An 18939-nucleotide genomic window follows, 5' to 3' on the forward strand; every position below is an offset into this window, starting at 1 on the left:
TCACTGGCTATGTAATGCTCCAAAAACTTGCAATCCAAATTATCAATGGAACAAGCTTCATATCCTAAAGTGCCAAAGGAATTGGCTACTGGTACAGAAACCATTTGAAGGACACCAGCAACTTTTGTTAAGGCTATTGTTTTATAGTTAAATGCCATTCAGAGCAACTTGAACTAGACTTTTCTACTATCAAAGAGAGTAATTCACTGGGTTGCCTGGGATTTGGCTGGCAGGCCATCCTAATACTTATGGAGGGACAACCTTCACCTTTGGCTAGTAAATACCACAAGAGCTTGAAATTGACCAAAATAAGGAAAGTAAATACCAGGGAAAAGAATCTGGATTTGCTGAGGCTACTGCTCAAATGATGGGACCTGCACTACTTCGCTTTAACACATTCACGTGTATGCTTGTGCACAGATACATTTAAGAGAAACTAAAAACATTTAGAGTGGCTTTTAGATGGACTATAACATTTGAGCCTTCAACCAATCTAGAAATGTTTTTAAAAATAAAATCTGATGAATATAACCAGATGTCCTCCATAATCTCAAGAAATCTGTTCAGCTGCTTTGATTTCTGTATTGCTTTTCATTAGCAAGAAGTAGGAAAAGAAGGATTTGTGGAGTTTTCAGAGCTGACTTAGAAGTTTCAAATAATTACCTTATAGACACTGGAGCAGGAAGTGCCGTGAGGGAGTAAATAGAGGAGGGAGAAAAAATAACAAGCAAACCTGGGCTTTGTTCCTAAGCTTCAGGAATCCTTATTTTCTTATTAAAAATATATTTTAAAGCATTTATATTTCCTAAGCTCTACAACTTATTTCCTATTCTGAATAAGGATAATCTTCAGATATAATAAAACGAAGGGAGAAAGCTAGACTTTAAAGCATCCTGGATTGACAAATTGAGAAAAGAAATGTGGTAACCCACAGAAAATTCTCAGTCCAACTTAGATATGACTTGTAGCTGAAAGTTATCTCAGGTTTTCAGGTCCCACTCCTCCGAGATGATGAACTCATGCTATCTTTTAATGAGAGGCTCATATCTGCCTTTGATGTGTGAAAGACACTCCCAGCTGGAGGAGAGTACAAGAAAGATCTAAAATATTTGCTTCAGCTGCAAAGAGCTATAAATGAAAGTTTAGAAAATGAGGTAGCATGGTGAGGTGGGGGATGTCTTTAGAGAAGAGTTGACATGTTCTCATCTTGTGAACTCTTAGGGGAAAATATTCCAGTAAAATAAAATCTGACAAATAATTTTCCTTCCTCTACACACCAGAGTTCTTCACTCTCCTCCACCTGGTCCAGAGCGCATTCTTATGATCTCCTGGTTATGCAGGAGAGAGAAAGGGGGCTTCTGTAATTTGCTATTCACATAAAACACGAAGGGTGAGACTCACATGATAAATACAGAGGTTATGAAACCCAACAGATTCATCACCTCAAATGGGGTTGAATTTTAGAATTAATTCTTGTAAAACAAACTTCAAGTGTATTTAAGGATGGGAGCATCCCTGTGTGCAAGGGAACTCTTAATACAAGTTCAAGGAATTCTCCATAATTTTCTGTACTATTTAACGTTCTGAGATTACTATCATCTTTTTAGTTGTTAAAAGCAAGCAAAAATAGAATTCAGTTTTCTTAATCACCTATTTATATATCTAAGCATTATCTTCTAACAATCTAATCTACTCTTAGTACTGTGCATAGGTGCAGAAAAAAAAAATTCACTAAACAATTTCCATAGGCTATTCAAGACTTTCTGTTTAGAGCTTGGGACTTACAATCACTCTTAGCTAGTCGACAAAGTCAATACATTCCATGAATGAGCAGGGATAGTTGAGGAGGCAGCAAATTTATAAGATCCTCTCTCATGATAGAGAATAAGAGAAAAGCACATGATAAAAATAATAAGTTCCTTTCAGAAAAATGATTCCATGTTGCTGGCTCCTAAATTAGATGTCTTATATAACATTTTTATCTTCATGTTAACGACTTACAAAGTGGGTCTCATGTTTATTTTGTAGATGTGGGAAATGAAGATCAGAAAAGCCAAGTGATGTGACTTACTACATGGGTAACAAGTCAGAATTTAAATCCAGTTCTGACTAAATCTAAGGGATCTGCTTTAGAACTTTAGGTAAGTAAACATGAGGGCATCATGTGCCGTCTGTGGGGGGAGTAAATGCTCTAAGGGTGTTGAGGGAGGGAAATTGACTGAGTGTGTATAAACAGGCAAATATTAGGGTTGGGAAATAAGTTATTTCACCAATTATATTCATTCAACAAATATCTCTGGAACACCTACCACAGATGAGGTACTCTTACATTGCTCTCCCTTAATTACAACTAAGTTCTTGTAAGGCCTCTAGGAAATTATATAATTTCTCTTTCCAGAGTTTCCATATCCCTAAGCCTATGTGCCATTGATTCCTAGGCCAATGTGGCATTTCTTTTAACTCTCCATACATGCCTGGTTGAAATGCCGCCAAACCTCAGCAGTTTTAGAACTGATTAGTTTGCTAGAGTGTTTATGATAAAAATAACAACTTCAACAGCAAAACTGAACATAAGTATTATATTCAAACAACCAAAATTTAATAAATGGTTAAGTAGAAAGAGATATGGGCTGATACGATAGTACCTCTCAGGATGATAATCTATATAACTAAGACAGCTTCCTTACCCATCATCATGTTACATAAAAATAAGCAAAACTGTGTAAGTAGAATACCTGCTTCCTGTTGTAGTTAGATTAATTTCTTCGTTTCCCAAAATATTCTATTTGCCTCCCTGTCTTTAAATTCAGATAATGTCATCTTTGGATTAAAAACAAGGGGAAATATTAGAGTTCACCTTCATTGAGAAATGATTGTATCAATTACTATGCTGGTTTGCAGAGGCAGCAAATCATTTAAGGCCTTTTCTTATTATTCCTTTTGATGGAGGTGAGAAGAAACTACTTAACCTCCTCATGCCTCAGTTTCTTCAATGAGTAAAATGAAGAGAGATCTTGGCTGCCCCTTCAGCTTGATAGAAACTAAAATTTGTTAAATAAAACTCCAGAGTGGGTGGGTGCTGAGTGCCATCAAAAAATAACCAATAATTCCTCATCTGAGTTGTCAGTTATTATTCTAAATCTGAGCAACACAACACTAATGAAAAGATTAAATCAAGGTTTTTGAGGGAAGAAGGGAAAGGCCAGGATCATCTGCAAAAAGAAATGGCAGTTGCTTTATCTTTTCCTTATATTGAGCAATAATTCTGAATTGTCTCTCCCAGCCAGAAACCCTAGGAAGACATGTCCAACTTGCTCTTAGAGTCGAAGGGTATCACAGTGCTCTGGAGTTCAGTCTCCTCTGCACATACACAAACACAAGTGCACAGCGCCCCAACGCTGTTTGTCCCCTCAGCCTCACAGCCCTGCCAGTTGGCAAACCCAAGCCAGGAAGTTGTCAATTCCAATTGCATTTAAAGCCATGTAGTCCTATTAAAGAAGCCTTGGTGGTTAATGGGCGTCCTCTGTTTCCAAAGCAGGAGGGGGGGGGGAAAAGAGGGGGGGAGGGCTCTGCTTGGATTGGAGCTGGCAACTTTTCACTGACTAGAGTTTTCAAGGAGCTATGAATGAGTTTAACAAAGGAGGTCTGTGGCTAGTTTCTGGCTGAAGTCCATGTCAACAGTTTTTAAGGTCACAGGCCACACTAACTAACATTTATTCCCAGCAGACCCTGTTCTAAACACAAGCTGTAAGTAGTACAAATTTGGAATTTTTCTGTAATCCCTTGAGATATTCCTGATCTTTCCACATGTTTCTGCTCAATTAAAAACAATTCTCACTTTGCACCACCAGAGAGGCCGTGCTCAGCAATCTCAGTCCATCTTTAGGGTAGATGAACAAAAACCTGGCAATTCAAAGGGCTTGAGTGGGGAAGGGAGGAATTCAGCTGGATCACACTGAAAACTGCAGACAGCTCCCCAGGGGCTCAGTTTGTGAAAGCATAAAACGGGTTATGACAGAGATCCTGAGGCCATAAAAAGCAGGTTTGAGGCAGCATTGGGAATAGGTTCCTAGTCCTTTCACAAATAAGACAGAAATTTCTGAGAAAATTATAAGGTCGACTAGGTGAGTGGAGAACAGTGATAATCTATAAGACAGATGCTAAATAACCCACTGTGAAATTAATACAATCATTTCTCAATGAAGATGAACTCTTACTTTGAAAGTTTCTGAAATTAAGGGCTTCTTGAAATCAATCTGAAATTTTAATAAAGCCATTTTCCCCCTATAAAGCTGTGTTTACACCAATGGTACATTTATTAACGGATGGTATTTTCAAATCTTGCAAGGCAACATAGGAATAATTACTTTGGATTGAGCACCAAAAACCTTACTTAATATGTGAAGTATTTTCTATTTTCCAAAAGAGGACACGGGGACTCTGACAAGTGACTCATCTTGCTTACAGTCCTACAGCTAGAAAGTGGTAGAATCAAAATTTGGACCTAAGTCTGATTCCAGAGCTCAAGTCCATTCGACAAATTGAGGGGGAAATAACATACACTAGAGCATCAGTCATCATTTTGGTGGTTAAAGCACTGCCATTTGTGGCATTCTATGTTTGGAAACATGTGCCAAATGAAAGGAGTTAACAATTTTTCCAAATTAAAACATATGTAAACTATGCTGCAGTGAATATCAAGATTGAGCTTGACAGGATAAAATTACAGGAAGAACTATTTCATTACAGACACACAAAGAAGAAAATGAAATACACTCATGGTCCCATTACCTAACTTTGCTCATTGTTAATATTTTGGTATCCAATCACCCAGGTTTTTTAATGAATTCCTTACAAAATAAAGATATTGTATATAAAAGTTTATCTTTAGCTTTTTGGCATAACATTATCCAAGATGTTTTTCATGTCATTAAATAATCACCAAAACATAATTTTAATGGCTACATGATATCTAATTAAATTTAGCTATCCCCCTTCATAAATTATTTCTAATTTGCCATTCAATATACTAGACTGAACATCTTCATCTATGTATCTGTACATATATCTCTGAGTTTCCCTTAAAACAGATACCCAAAAGTGGGAATCATTTTAAGGGTGTTGAAGATAAACTGCCAACTATTCCCTAGGAATGCTGGACCATTTTAGACCATGACCAACAGAATGTAAGTGCCCACCTCATGGCCACCCAGTGTCATCTTCAAGTTGACATGACCAGGCTCATATAGACTTAGCTATGTACATGCCCACACAAATCATATTTATGACAATGACATGTATATGCTACAACTGTCTATTCTTTCATTAATAACTCCTGCACTGTGTAATACTGAAAAGGTGCTAATAACTACCATACCATGATCTTTTGCCTGTATTCTCTCTAATCCTCGCCAAAAAAGTAGATATGAGAAAATTAAGGCTCAAAGGGGTAGTAAATGGAGCATCCAAAAGCACACCTCCACAACAGCAGGACTAGGACCCAAGCATTGTTCTGATTCCAGACCATGCTCTTAGGCCATGCCTCCTGTCCTCTCACAACCCAGGGCCTGCCTGTTTCTCCAGCAATGCCCCTTCCAGACAATGAGGCCATATTAATCTTTGGGAAACTAAACAAGGCCAATACCTAGATCTCACAGGCTGTGAGAAGAGAGAAGAGCATGCTGCATGTCTTCTTCAAAAAGCAAGGAGGCCCTAGCTTGTTTGGCTCAGTGGATAGAGTGTTGGCCTGCGAACTGAAGGGTCCCGGGTTCAATTCCGGTCAGGAGGAAATGCCGGGGTTGTGGGCTTGATCCCCAGTAGGAGGAGTGCAGAAGGCAGCCAGTCAATGATTCTCTCTCATCATTGATGTTTCTCTCTCTCTCTCTCCCTCCCTCTCCTTTCCTCTCTGAAATCAATAAAAATATATTAAAAAGAAAAGAAAAGAAAAAACAAAAGCAAGGAGTAAGGGCAGCAGTGTGGGACACGGGAATGCTCACCCAACCTGGCAGACAGTAAAGTGGCACAATTGCTGCTTTAGAAAACAATTTGGTATTATCCAATAAAGTTGAAGATATACATCCCTATAGATAGGTATCCAAGTTCCCAGGTTTATACACTGAAGAAACTAGTGCCTATGTGTACCAGGATACCCATTCAAGGAAGTTCATAAAAGCCATGAACTGGTAACAGCCCAAATGGCCACCTACAGTTGAATGCATGAACAAACAGAAACATGGCCATACAATACAAAGCTCTACACTGCAAAGAAAACAAACTACAATTATAAGCTACAGCATGGATGAAGTTCAACAGTTAAGCAAAAGAAGACTTAAAATAACAGTTCCAAATTGTATAATTCAATTCGTGCAGTGTTCAAAACTAGATAAAACTATTCCATATTATTTAGGGATACACACATAGGTGAAAAAATTATACTGGGTGTAGAGTTCTTAATTTACATGGTGATTACATGGGTATTTGCTATGTAATCATTTGTTTGTACTTCCGTGTGTATGGTGTACATATTTATATATATGTAAAATGTGTATGTATACACACACACACACACATTATACACATATACACACACATGTATATATGTGGGTATATAATGAAACTTAATGTACTTTTCTGTATTTCACAATGTACAAAATAAAGGCACAGGGTTTCCATTAAACATTTACACAGTAAATACAATACAAAAACTTTATCAATCACTCACTGTTTACTTAACTTTTACAACATATTCTGAATTAGTATTATCCTCAATTTACCATTGAAGTACTGAGACAAAGAATGATGGTCAATATCAATCACTCACTGTTTACTTAACTTTTACAACATATTCTGAATTAGTATTATCCTCAATTTACCATTGAAGTACTGAGACAAAGAATGATGGTCAAACAAAACCTTCTTATAATCCAATTTTAAGAAGATTTAAAAAAACAAATATAGCATCAATGTTCTTTCCATTACAACACAAGTACTGAATCTGAGGAAAGGACAAGTACGGTGAATCCCACTATATGAAAGTTAAACTACCTCTTCAAATAAAAATATCTAGAATTATACTCCCTGGGGAATTTTAATAAAGACTAAAAAATATATATATAAAAGCAAGGATTGTTTTCAGTGGTCAGGAAATACAATTATCTTTACTTAATGAGGATTATCAATATTTAGCTTATTTTCATATACTAATAAAAAAGAAAAAGTATAGACATAAATTTTTCTAAAATTGGCTTCCAAAATTATTATTTTTTGCAGAGTTGACAGTAAAAATCCTAGCTCAGCAGAAACTGGACACTGGCAAATATGCTTTCTTTAGAGCCTTTTAAGTTGAGGTTGTTTTTGTTTGCAGTGGCTTTTTGTTTTTTATCCCCCCCAAAAAATCTCGCTTTCCTATGGGACTAGAATTTTTTTTATAAAAGGAAATCAGTCATTAAGAGCTCAGGAAAAAAACAAAAAAAACAAAAAACAACAACAACTACAGGACACTGAATTTCACCCAACTTCTTTTTCCACCACACTTTTAAATAAGTTTTTTTTAAGATGTCAAGTTTTTAGATCCAGCATTTTTTGCTGCATCTTGGGCTCATTAATACACATAAAGAGCTAGTTAAAATACCAAGACTGAATAAATGAACAATGGGACAATTAACCCCACATAAAATGCTCCACCCACTTTACTTCAAAGACATCTGAACTAGAATGGACTAGAAACCATAAACGATGCCTCTCAGAATTAATTTTGTAATAAATATTGCTTTGTATTATAGATAAGGGATTAAAAATCACCACAGGGGTAATCTAACACTTGTGAATTGAGTTAAAGGACAACAATTGCTCTTAGTTTTGATGAAGATTTCTGATACTTTCATGTCCTATGAATGGGAACTAAAACCTATTCATACTATAATGCTATAGTATGAAACCAATGCATACTATAATACTGAATTTAATTTTAAAATTTCCTAAATTTCTACATAAATGTTTAAGATATGAGTAATTTTTTACTCGGAATGTAATTAAGTTCAAGAATCAAAATTTATATTGCTATCTAACTTTAAAAGTATTCCCTTCATGCTATATCATTTTTTTAAATTTTCAACATAACTCATGCTAATAAAAAGTATTACTTTATTTTTGGTTTGTTAATCCTCACCAGAGGACATTTTTCCATTGGTTTTTATTGAAAGTGGAAGGGAGGGGGAGAGGTAGAGAGAAACATCATTGTGTGAGAGACACATCGATTAGTTGCCTCCTACATGAGCCCCAACCAGGGCCAGGGATTGAGACTGCAACCCAGGTACATGCCCTTGATCAGAATCGAACTTGCGACCCTTCAGTCCGCAGGCTGATGCTCTATCCACTGAGCCAAACTGGCTATGGTGAGGATTTGAAGATGTAAATGTACAAAGTGAAATATGGAATGGAAAAGTAAACTAAGTGCATTATTTACCACTTAATGTAAATATAACTCTTGATACTATTTTCATACTTTTATGTTCAGTGTTTTCAGAAGTTAATAACTATTCTTCATTGTCAAGAATCAGGCAATAGTGCATAAGTTAAGATTAAAAACAGTTGGAGGGTTTTGATAAACAAAAATACCAAAGTAATTAGCTAAATGACAAATTCACTACAACAAATGCATTTTTAAAAGAACATAAGTCTTAGCAAGAAATACTTTTTCAGATTACTAAGAGCTTCTTCCCTTATAAATCAGTCTCACACAAATAAATTATACAGTCAAAAACATCCTCAGGAAAGAATATTTAATGATATGTAAAGATGTTTACAATATAGTATGTAAAAAACCTAGATACAAAACTCTACCTACACCAGGATCCCCAGTCATTATTGGAGTTGTGGGACGATAAATTGCTTTTCTTGAACTTCTGAAGTTTTAAGAATTCTTCTAATGAGGAATTATATCTTCACTAGAGGCCCAGTGCATAAAATCCATGCACTCTGGGGGAAGGAGTCCCTCAGTCCGGCCTGCACCCTTTCACAGTCCAGGAGTCCTTGGGGGATGTCCAACTGCTGGCTTAGGCCTGCAGAAAGAGGGCCGAAGCCATCAGTCGGACATCCTTAGCACTGCCATGGAGGCAGGAGAGGCTCACGCCACCGCCCTGCGCTCGCCAGCCGTGAACCCGGCTCAGGGCTTCTGGCTGAGCGGCCCTCCCCCTGTGGGAGCGCACTGACCACCAGGGGGCAACTTCTGCATTGAGCATCTGCCCCCTGGTGGTCAGTGTGCGTCATAGCGACCGGTCGTTCTGCCGTTCGGTCAATTTGCATATTACCTTTTATTGTGTAGTATAATCTCAAAAATTAACATCTGAAAAATAAGTGGCTCATAATTGACTGTTAGACTTGTGGGCTCTTCAAACTTCAGGTGGCATAATGATTTCTATATTGAAAGTAAAGGGGTATACTACTACCTCAGTCTTCTGGAGCCTCTCTTGATGAGGGAGAAATGTTAGGCTTCCTACTGCTTCTAAAACTGATCACTGGAAGGGCCAGACAACCTACATTCAGACTCCTTTTTGTATTCACAAATCTGTCTTGCTCTTAAAATAAGAGTGTAGCTCAGACTCAAAGGGCAATTTTAGGTGTGAAGCATATTGAGTTACTTTCCTTTCTACCTCCTGCCCAGTGAAAAGCAAAGATAAGGCTCAAATAAATCCTTCTGCTGGTTGTTGGTATTGTAGGAGAGTAGTTTTGCTTGCAGGGAGGTCCAAGAAAAATCGTTGACACTCAAACTCAACCAAAAAGCACCACTAGTCTCTCCTATAGAATGTTTTTCCATCTCCCCAAACGGGACCCTCATGTGGAAGTCTTAAGACTCTTTCTTTCAGAAGGCAGGCTCAGTTTTACTTGTGTTCCATTCAAACACACCCTGCATCAGATTTAAACAAAACTGATCGTTTTCTTTACTCTATAATCATATGGTAAGATTGTTCATGTAGACTGCAGTGACACTGGCCAAGAGGGAATGTGGCTCCTTGATTCTAAGTTGAGGTTACTGAGTCTTGAAAAACCTTAATCCCAGGTGATTTAGGGCTTATTCTCTAGAGTTGGGAGAATCACTGCCATATACTGGTCAAATCTCTGGATTGGGGGTCAGAAGACTATTAACAACCAGCTAAAGAACTTAGGATAAAAACCTTCCTTCTTCAGGTCTCGTTTTCATTGTTTAGAAAATTAGGGTGGGCTTTAATATATTATTTCTAAGAGCCCTTTAAGCTCACATCTGATATTATTGTGCAATAGCAAACTACCCTTCATGGCTCTTTTAACTAAATATATATGGAGAAATGAACAAACTACTGAAAGTAAAGACTGCCAAAAGAAAGTTACTAGAAATAAGCCCAAAGCAGTTGAGAATAGGAGATTCAGGCTGGATTTTTGTTATTGTTCCAAAACAAGTTCCTTTAATCCTCCCGGTGAGATGTTGGGCAAGTCACTGTATCTCTCACAGTCACAACACCTTTATCTCTACAATGGAGATAATTTCATAAGATTGTACTAAGAATAAGTGAGAATTATGCAAGCCACCCTGGTATCTATATATATAAAAGCCGAATGACCGGAATGACCGGTCGCTATGATGCACACTGTGACAGCCAACTGGCCCGACCCGGGCCCCAATCGCCCCCTCCCCAACCTCCTGCAGCCCCTCCCTCCAGCCAGCCCCACTCTAGTATTAAATAAATGCTAACTCCCCTCTTTCCCTTTTATATCCTCTGTGGTGAGCAGTTCTGAGTTAGTCTATCCATCTACAGAATGGTATGACAACATTAGCAGCCATCAGCAGCAGTTACTAGAAGAACAAGAAGAGTGGAATATAGAGAAAACAAAAACTAAAGTATACTCCTGGGGTTCCTAGGGTATTTTCACTTTGTTGCCCTGTACTAAGTAAGCTTCATGAGCATTAAGACAAAGAAGTGCTTTGCTTTTGAAACAAAGTGAGAAAATACCATGTCTTCTTCTTGTAATGTCCAACTCATTCAGTCTCAAAACAAAAATTTTCTTTTAGCCAAAGTCTTGGAGTTTTGAATACCCACAACCTGGGCTCAGATTGCGTGAAGGAAGGCTGAGCCAGGCTGGTTTCCTCAGAAAAGGACCAGAAGGAGACAAGAAGCCTCCACCTATGGTGACAGCCCTGTGCTGGCTGCTGGTACAGAAGACACATCTGTCTTTCCAACTGTCCATCTTCCCAGCCTTCAACTAGCAGGCTGCTAGGACAGGGAAGGCATTTATTTCCCTTTCTTCTTTTCAAAGGTGATTTTCTTTAAACAGTACAACTAGTTACTACTGTTGAATTGTGGCTCCCAGAGGATTATACATTTCTAAGCATGAAGGCATATGCGTGACAATAAAACATGCAACATACCCCCAATGACTTCATTTTTTTTAATTAAGGGGAAAAAGTTATAACCTCCTACAAAGTGATGTGTCTGATGAGCACACACATCCCCGCCCCCCGAGCCGCCTCCCTTCTCTCCCTTCCTCCCCCCCCCCCCCACCCCCCCTCGCCCCATGAAAGCCTTTAAAACACTGAGGATCTCAGAAAAGGGCCCTGGGCTTGGTAAACCAGAGCTTCCACAGGCCCTACCCCATGGGTTTGGCTTCCAACAGAAGCCATGTGCCAGCACCCACAAGGGGTGGAATTATAATCTGCCACAGCAATTGGGCCTTCTTCCAGCTACTATCTGGAAAACAACATTGTGCCCATTGTACTTTAAAGGGGAGGAATTAAAAAGAAATCAAACAGCTCCAGAGAGATGGAACCACTCGAAAAGCAGAGGAAAGTCTTCTGTTAAATAGTATGAAAGATCCAGGTTTCCCAAATGGCATTTACGGCATTGGGAAGAAAGGCTGATTTCTCCCAAAGGAGCCCCAGCTTTGATGCCCAAACTGCCCTCAAACATCAGGCTGTGCATTTTTGTAAAGCAGGGTACCCTCAGGCGAGACAACTATAAATAGCTTAAAACAAGAATAGGAGATTCCATCTGTTTCTGGAATATTTCAGCAGCACCTGCTTTCAAGGTAAAAATCTGGGAGCTGTCCCCACAGCCTTCCTTCCCAACTGCCTTCCCCATCCCCCCTACACTTATTTTAAACTAAAGCAGATAACAAAATCCAAAAGGGCTTCTGCCACCACACCTGCCTAAGGAAAGAGTCCTTTGATTTTTCTCCTGAACTGTATGTGTTTTAAAAATACTGAACAGTTAGAGAGAAAAGCCAAGAGTTTTAAAAACCAGACTCTTGTATTACCTCTAATTTCTTTTTCTCTATGAGACCTGAGCTTTTCTGTGTTTGTAGTATAAATGAGTACAATGCGGCTAAAAAAAAAAAAAAAAAAAAAAAAAATGCAATAGTTCTTCCTGCCATTAAGTTAGAAAGTGTTCCAGAAGGAAGATGGTTCTTACTTAACACAATTAATGTTTAAACACAAGCCCATATGCCAGCTTGTACGGAAAGAAGGACAATAACTCCCCAACAAGGGCCCAGGAACATATTTCATTAAGTTCAAAACAAAACAAAAACAACAAAAAAACTGAAGTTGAGGCTCGAAAATTCCAACCTAAATCAAGGTGCTGTTCCCAGAGTGATGTGCAGCATCCCTTCTAAGAATAACTAGAAAACCCAAGCCCATGTAGGTAGCAATTTCACATACAAAAAGCCACTTTATTCTTGGTCTACAAACATCAATACTTCTAATGTCTACCCCAAACTATCCAATGGCACTCCATTTGCTATGGGGGAAATCCAAAATCTTGAGCAAGTCTTTCACAATCCAGCCCCAGGACTTTTATGGCATCATCCCTTGCTACTGCCCTCTCATCTTATTCTCATCATTCTTTCATCTTGCTCTTCCTTCCATTTCTCTGGGCCTGTGCACACCATTTCTCCTTCAGGCAAACCCCCACTGGTTCTGTAAGACCCAGTTTAACTGGAAACCATCAGCAACACTTTCCCTGATCCTCCAAGCCAGAGATGGGTCCTGCCTAATCTGTGACCCCCACAGAGCCTTGCACATACATATTTTTTTCAAATAGCACTTATCACATAATATTTTAATTACTTATTTACATAAGCCCTTCCCAAAGATTGGGTAGCTCCTAACACAGTGAGGGTGGAAGTGAAATGGGAGGTGGGTATCAAAATCATAGGTTGCCTGGGAACAGTGTACCCAGAAGCCTATTCCATTTTCAATTTGGTAAAGGACAAAATGTATATATTGTTTTCAGCTTGTAAAACCAAGTTCAGAAGGTTCAGCTCATCAAAATCTTGGATGAACATGACATCTGAAAGGTTCTCATCATATAGGGAACTAGGGCTAGATCTTTACGTCTATTTGAAGGCACCTTGAGGCAAATAAAGGCCAAAGACCACGTGTTATTCATTGCTCATTCCTGATATATACTAGGTACTAAAATACTTACTAAATTTAAATGTTAAAAAAATTTTAGATACTGTCTTTATGAAACAAGTCATATCTTCCAAAAATGTATTCTAGTTTCTGAACAGTTTTATTTGGGCATAAAGATAGTTATTCAAACTTTCTCAAGAGCTTAAATAAGATCTGTATACAAAAGGGAAAAAATGTAGAACACAAATATTTAAGTTCATTTATAAAGAGTAAAGACATATTATCATTACATGAAATATCTTCCATAATCCAACCTCCCACCACCACCACCTCCAAACAACATGGCTCTGGCTTTGAACTCTTATGCTCTTGATTGGTATGTGTCATTTAGGCAAACCAGAAACCACGAAAAATTTTGGTTCTAAGTCACTTTGTTTTATATTTGAAAGATTTCAGAGGTAATGCTTATACTACATCAGATACAGATAGTGCTGTCTGGAAATACTAAAATACTCTATCACAGTGGTCGGCAAACCGCGGCTCGTGAGCCACATGCGGCTCTTTGGCCCCCTGAGTGTGGCTCTTCCACAAAATACCACGGCCTGGGCGAGTCTGTTTTGAAGAAGTGGCGTTAGAAGAAGTTTAAGTTTAAAAAATTTGGCTCTCAAAAGAAATTTCAATCGTTGTACTGTTGATATTTGGCTCTGTTGGCTAATGAGTTTGCCGACCACTGCTCTATCACATTCCTGGGTTTATAATGAAGAACAACTAACTTAACCCATAACTGTTGTTCTCCTAGCTGGTGTTTTTAATATAATATTAAGTGCCATCCAGCAACTAGTTAAATAATATTATGATGAATCACAAGGAAAATTAAAATGCTTTAATAGAAAGAAACTAGTTGACCATTGGAGAAAATATTCATTTGACTTTATGTACCATGGTATTTGTGTTAATGAGACTTGTTTATACTCTAGTACAACTACACTTTTTAATACACTTTTATCTGTGAACAAAACAGATAACAATTCTCAGCCTTCACAGAACTTAAATTCTAGTGGGAGGAATAGACAATGCCCCTAACAATGAACCTAATAAGTTACTATATAAAGACTATCTAAGAACCTTTTATTGTAGCCTGGTCAGGTGGCTCAGTTGGTTGGATTGTTGTCCTGTACACCAAAAGGTTAAGAATTCGATTCCTGGTCAGGGCACATACCTAGGTTGGGAGTTTGATCCCCGGTCAGGAAGCATATAGGAGGCAACTGATACATGTTTCTCTCTCACATCAATGTTTCTCCCTCTCTCTCCCTTTCTCTTTCTCTCTAATTGATAAACATATCTGCAGGTGAGGATTAAAATAAAAAAACACCTTTCATTGTAAAATTAAGTTTAAATTTGTAATACTGATGGTCTGGTCCTTTGTGGACACAAGCCCTGTCCCTTAACACTGGATCGTTACTGTGACAGTCAATGGTTTACCTTTTACAACTAATATGAAATAAGTTTTATAATATGAATCATGCTTCTGCGAGTAACTATTTTTCATACTTTCTCTTTAAACTAGTGTCCCATGAGGCCCATCCTCTAATTTCAGTGCCCTGCTCTTCCATTCAAATGGAATGCATCTCCCAGTCTCTGAAAGCCATGCATACATTATTTTAATCAAACATTATATCAAGGGCTGGAGATACAAAGTTGCTTAACACACAATCTTTACCCCTGAAGAGTTAACTATCCGGTAGGAGAAGGACGAAGGATGCCCAAGGCTTATGAGTGTATAATTGAAGTATGCACAGCATCTGGGTGCTCTCTGAGGAAGGGAGCTACCTCTGCCTAGAGAAGGCTGCTTGGGGTGCCCTGCTGAGTCTGGGAGAATAGGTAAATGTGTAAAGGCAGAAAGGTCCAGTGGTTCCTATGTACCAGGAGAGCAGTCAGGGAGGAAGGGATCCTAAGGGGCTAGGATTAGTGGAGGCTATATATGCACAGATGCCATCACTTAGGAGCTACATCCCTCATGAGAAAAAAATGGAAAGCAAGATAGAGTGGCTTATGAGCAGACTTAAGCTAGAGCACTGGGCACACCAAGAATGGTGACTGGACCTCAAGGCACTTGGTTAACTAAAGGGAAAGTACCTGAAAAAGGCAAGGAGACCAAGCAGCAAATGAGGACAATGCTAATAATGTAAACCAGACCCAAATAGTGCTCATGTTCTCTTGGCAGATCTCTCCACTCTCCACTGGATATGTTACTAACCAGTCATCCAGGGTTAACAGTAGACTCTTCCATTCACATCACACCCCAGCAACATTCCCAAACCAAGCACGGGGAAAGTGCAACTTTGTGTGCCCTTTATATGTGTGCACAGCTGGATGAGATAAAGTGAGACTTCCACGCCAACCCATGTTAAATATCCATGAAATGATATCTCAGAATTCCTATAGTACTCTTTATCACCACAGTCACTATTCCCTGGCATTAGAATATCCATAGTAAGAAGACGCTACGCCATGGGATCATTCTATGCATTTTATATAGCATACTGTGATGATCGATCATCTATCTCCCCAGCGAGTACTGAGAACTTCTAAAGGGCAGGGGCTAGCTAATAGTAGTAACAAATGAATGAATTAAACCACCAAATTTTTTCCCATAGTTCCAAGCTAGTATAACAAACAGTAAACACATTAACTGTTGCTATTTTTCATTCTAAATGACGACAGCGTGAAGGCTATTCAATGAGTTTCTCACAAGCACAAAGTCCATAACCCTCCATACAGACACACAAAATCAAATGCTAGAATCAGAGGAGAGCAATTTTTTTTTTTCGTTTTAATTTTTAAATAGTTTTCCACTCCCAGGAATTTGCTGAGTAAATGTGGTAGTGCCAGTTCAGAGTCATCTCCCCATTCCCCAACACACACACACACACACACACACACGCGCGCGCACACACACACACACACACACACAGCTTTGAAAGGAAGAAACATCATTACTCAAAATATTGGGGGGAAGGGAATATTTCTGCAAAACTTCAAGAACTTGTTTTAAACCCTCATATCCTCAAATGACCACATAATATGCAGTTTCCTGGCCAAGGCCAAATCTAACATTAGATAAAAATGAAACTGAAATTTTTCTTTAAAAAGAAAAAGACCAACATTACTAAGTCAAAAAGTAAATAATCATTTACATCAGAATCTAATACTCTGGGCAGACGATCCTTGGGTCTGGGCTACTGAGGCATGCTTGAGAACAGCTGTTCACATGTAATCTCACAAAGTAGCTGGGTTGTACTTCCTTCCTAAGGTCTTTCCACATTTTCCCTCTAATAACCCGATTAGAGATGCTATCCTTGGTGAAGAAGAGAGAGTTAATTTTGCTGATTAAAAAAAATAATAATACTTGTGTAGAGAAACACAAAAGTAGCAGTCTGGATCAACAGTTATTGAGCAAAGGGACTGGAAAAGTCAGCCCCCCTTCCCGCCCGCCCCCCCACCCCGCCACGTGGTGAGAGGGTGTGTGGGCTTGAGGGGTGAGGCGAGGGGGGTTGTCTTTTCTTGGTGAGAGGAAGAAGAAAGTGCAGAGACAAATACACCAGAGAACTACTCTTTCTGGAATTCATAGAGGGTCTGGCCTTTTATCCCCAAGACTGGGGACCCGGGTTTTGTCAGGGGCGCCTCCCCGCTGTCCTGCCCTGGGCTGCTCCACATGAGCAGAGAGAGACAGGAGGCAGGCCCCTCTGACACCTACTTAACGAAGGCAGATGGAGAGGAGAGTGTGTGGATGTCTTTACTTCCCCCTCAGGAGGCGCCCAGCAGGAGCCCACAGAGCCAGCAGCTCCAAAATCAGATTTCCACACATCCTCCCACCACAGAACACGCTTACCACTCGGGCAGGAGGAAACAGAGCATTAAGCAAGTGTGTCCCCGGTGGTTGAAGGGGGTTTAGAAGACCTAAAGAAGCCTTCTTACAGGATTTGGCCCTTTTTTCAAACCTCTCCAGAAGTAGCCAAGTTGGGAAACAGTCACTCACTCAATGACCCGAAGGGGGCAAGGGTGTTACTTTGAGGAGGACACAATCAGTGTCTGTGAGACGTCTGAGTCACAGACACATACTTTATTAATAATCTTACATACACAAAATGTCTAAGGGAAAGCCTCACAGGCTGACTTCTGACAGCTCCAGATAACAGCAGGGGGAACTGAAGCCATGCTGGCTCTGTAGCTTCCACATACTCCACAGAAGCGATGGTCCCTTTCCCACCCCAGGGATGTGATACAAATAAATAAATACAATTATCTGCAGAACTTAAAGTGCAAAAACAACACTGTCAAGTCCTTCCCCCCAAGTGCAGTGACTTGTGGGAAACAGATAGGAAAATAAAAAGAACAGCTGGAAAATTTAATTACCGAATAACAACGCAAGAGCTGACATTGTTTCGCAGAACTAGCCAATAGCCAAAGCCCTTCTCCCTTACCTTAAGATACAGAAGCAGCTCTTAGCTCCTGAAGATAAGCGGCAGAATCCGAATCTCTGTTTGCTGTCAATGTCAGTGAGCACGAACGTGAAGTTCTGGCCAACTTGGCTAACTGTGAGGCTGCGGCAAAGACAGAACAAAGGGGAAAATGAATGTGCAGTAAGTTTCTTGATAAAGTATCTAATCATGACAAGTCGTTGAACCTGTAACATTTCCTCTCTCAGTGGAACTCTTTATAAATGAACTGAAAATTTACACACTTCAAGGAAACAGATTGTGAGCTAGTAAAAAAGGGGGGGGTGGTACAGAGCAGCAAGCAGCACATTCTGGTGACCACCTACCTCATCGGAGCTACCGCCATACCTTCTCCTATTTACCGAGTGCAGGCAGGTAGCACTGTTAACCATCCCATCAAATCCTGAAAGGTGCATTCCATTAACCTCACATTGTAGATGAGGAAATAAAATGTTTTAAAATCATACGTTTACCAGTTAGTTTGGATTCCTCTTTAAAAATTTAAATATTCCAAATTCTAATACATAAATTTATGCTAATATAGTATTTTAGAATTTGACATTAAATTTTTCAAAGGAACTCATTAACTCTTAGTTTACATGTTGCGTTTTACAAAATATATTCAAATTGATCATATAGTCAAGTAGATGCTCTCACCTATAATTTACTTTCTAAACTGTCAGTGGAATAAAAAAAGTCATGGTTCACCAGGCCTTTTCCAAAGACAGACTTTCTGAGTCTTAGGATACAATATAAATTAAGTTTTTAAATATAGATAGCCTTCCTTTTGAAAATTCCCTCATATACGCTGCATAAGAAAATTAAAGAAGTTTTCAAGTTATCTCAGCACAAAAGGTGAGTGGACCCTACCTGGTCATATGTAAGGAAACAATTCCATCCCTTGGAAAGTGGCTGGAGTATAAGAAAATAATTCAGGAAGAAAAGAAAATGCTCCACTCTACTTTTTTAACTAGGAAGGTGAACGAAAACAAGGTGGCAATTTAAAAGCAACGTGGTAATAAAACAGGTGTAAGTAATGCTATCCCTCCACCTTAC

The 18939-nt window shown here is 39.0% G+C and overlaps 1 protein-coding gene across 2 annotated transcripts in view; it reads right to left on the bottom strand.

Annotated features, from left to right (window-relative positions):
* The window catches only part of DENND1A (DENN domain containing 1A), a 479039-nt gene that overhangs the window by 310666 nt on the left and 149434 nt on the right, over positions 1-18939 (bottom strand). For both annotated transcript variants that reach the window (XM_080668038.1, XM_080668037.1), the window contains exon 5: positions 17869-17988. In XM_080668038.1, coding sequence (XP_080524164.1) covers positions 17869-17988 — 120 coding nt within the window. The remainder of the gene's footprint in view (positions 1-17868; positions 17989-18939) is intronic.

This window comes from Plecotus auritus (genome assembly GCF_963455305.1).
Source record: "Plecotus auritus genome assembly, chromosome: 5".
Taxonomy (NCBI): domain Eukaryota; kingdom Metazoa; phylum Chordata; class Mammalia; order Chiroptera; family Vespertilionidae; genus Plecotus; species Plecotus auritus.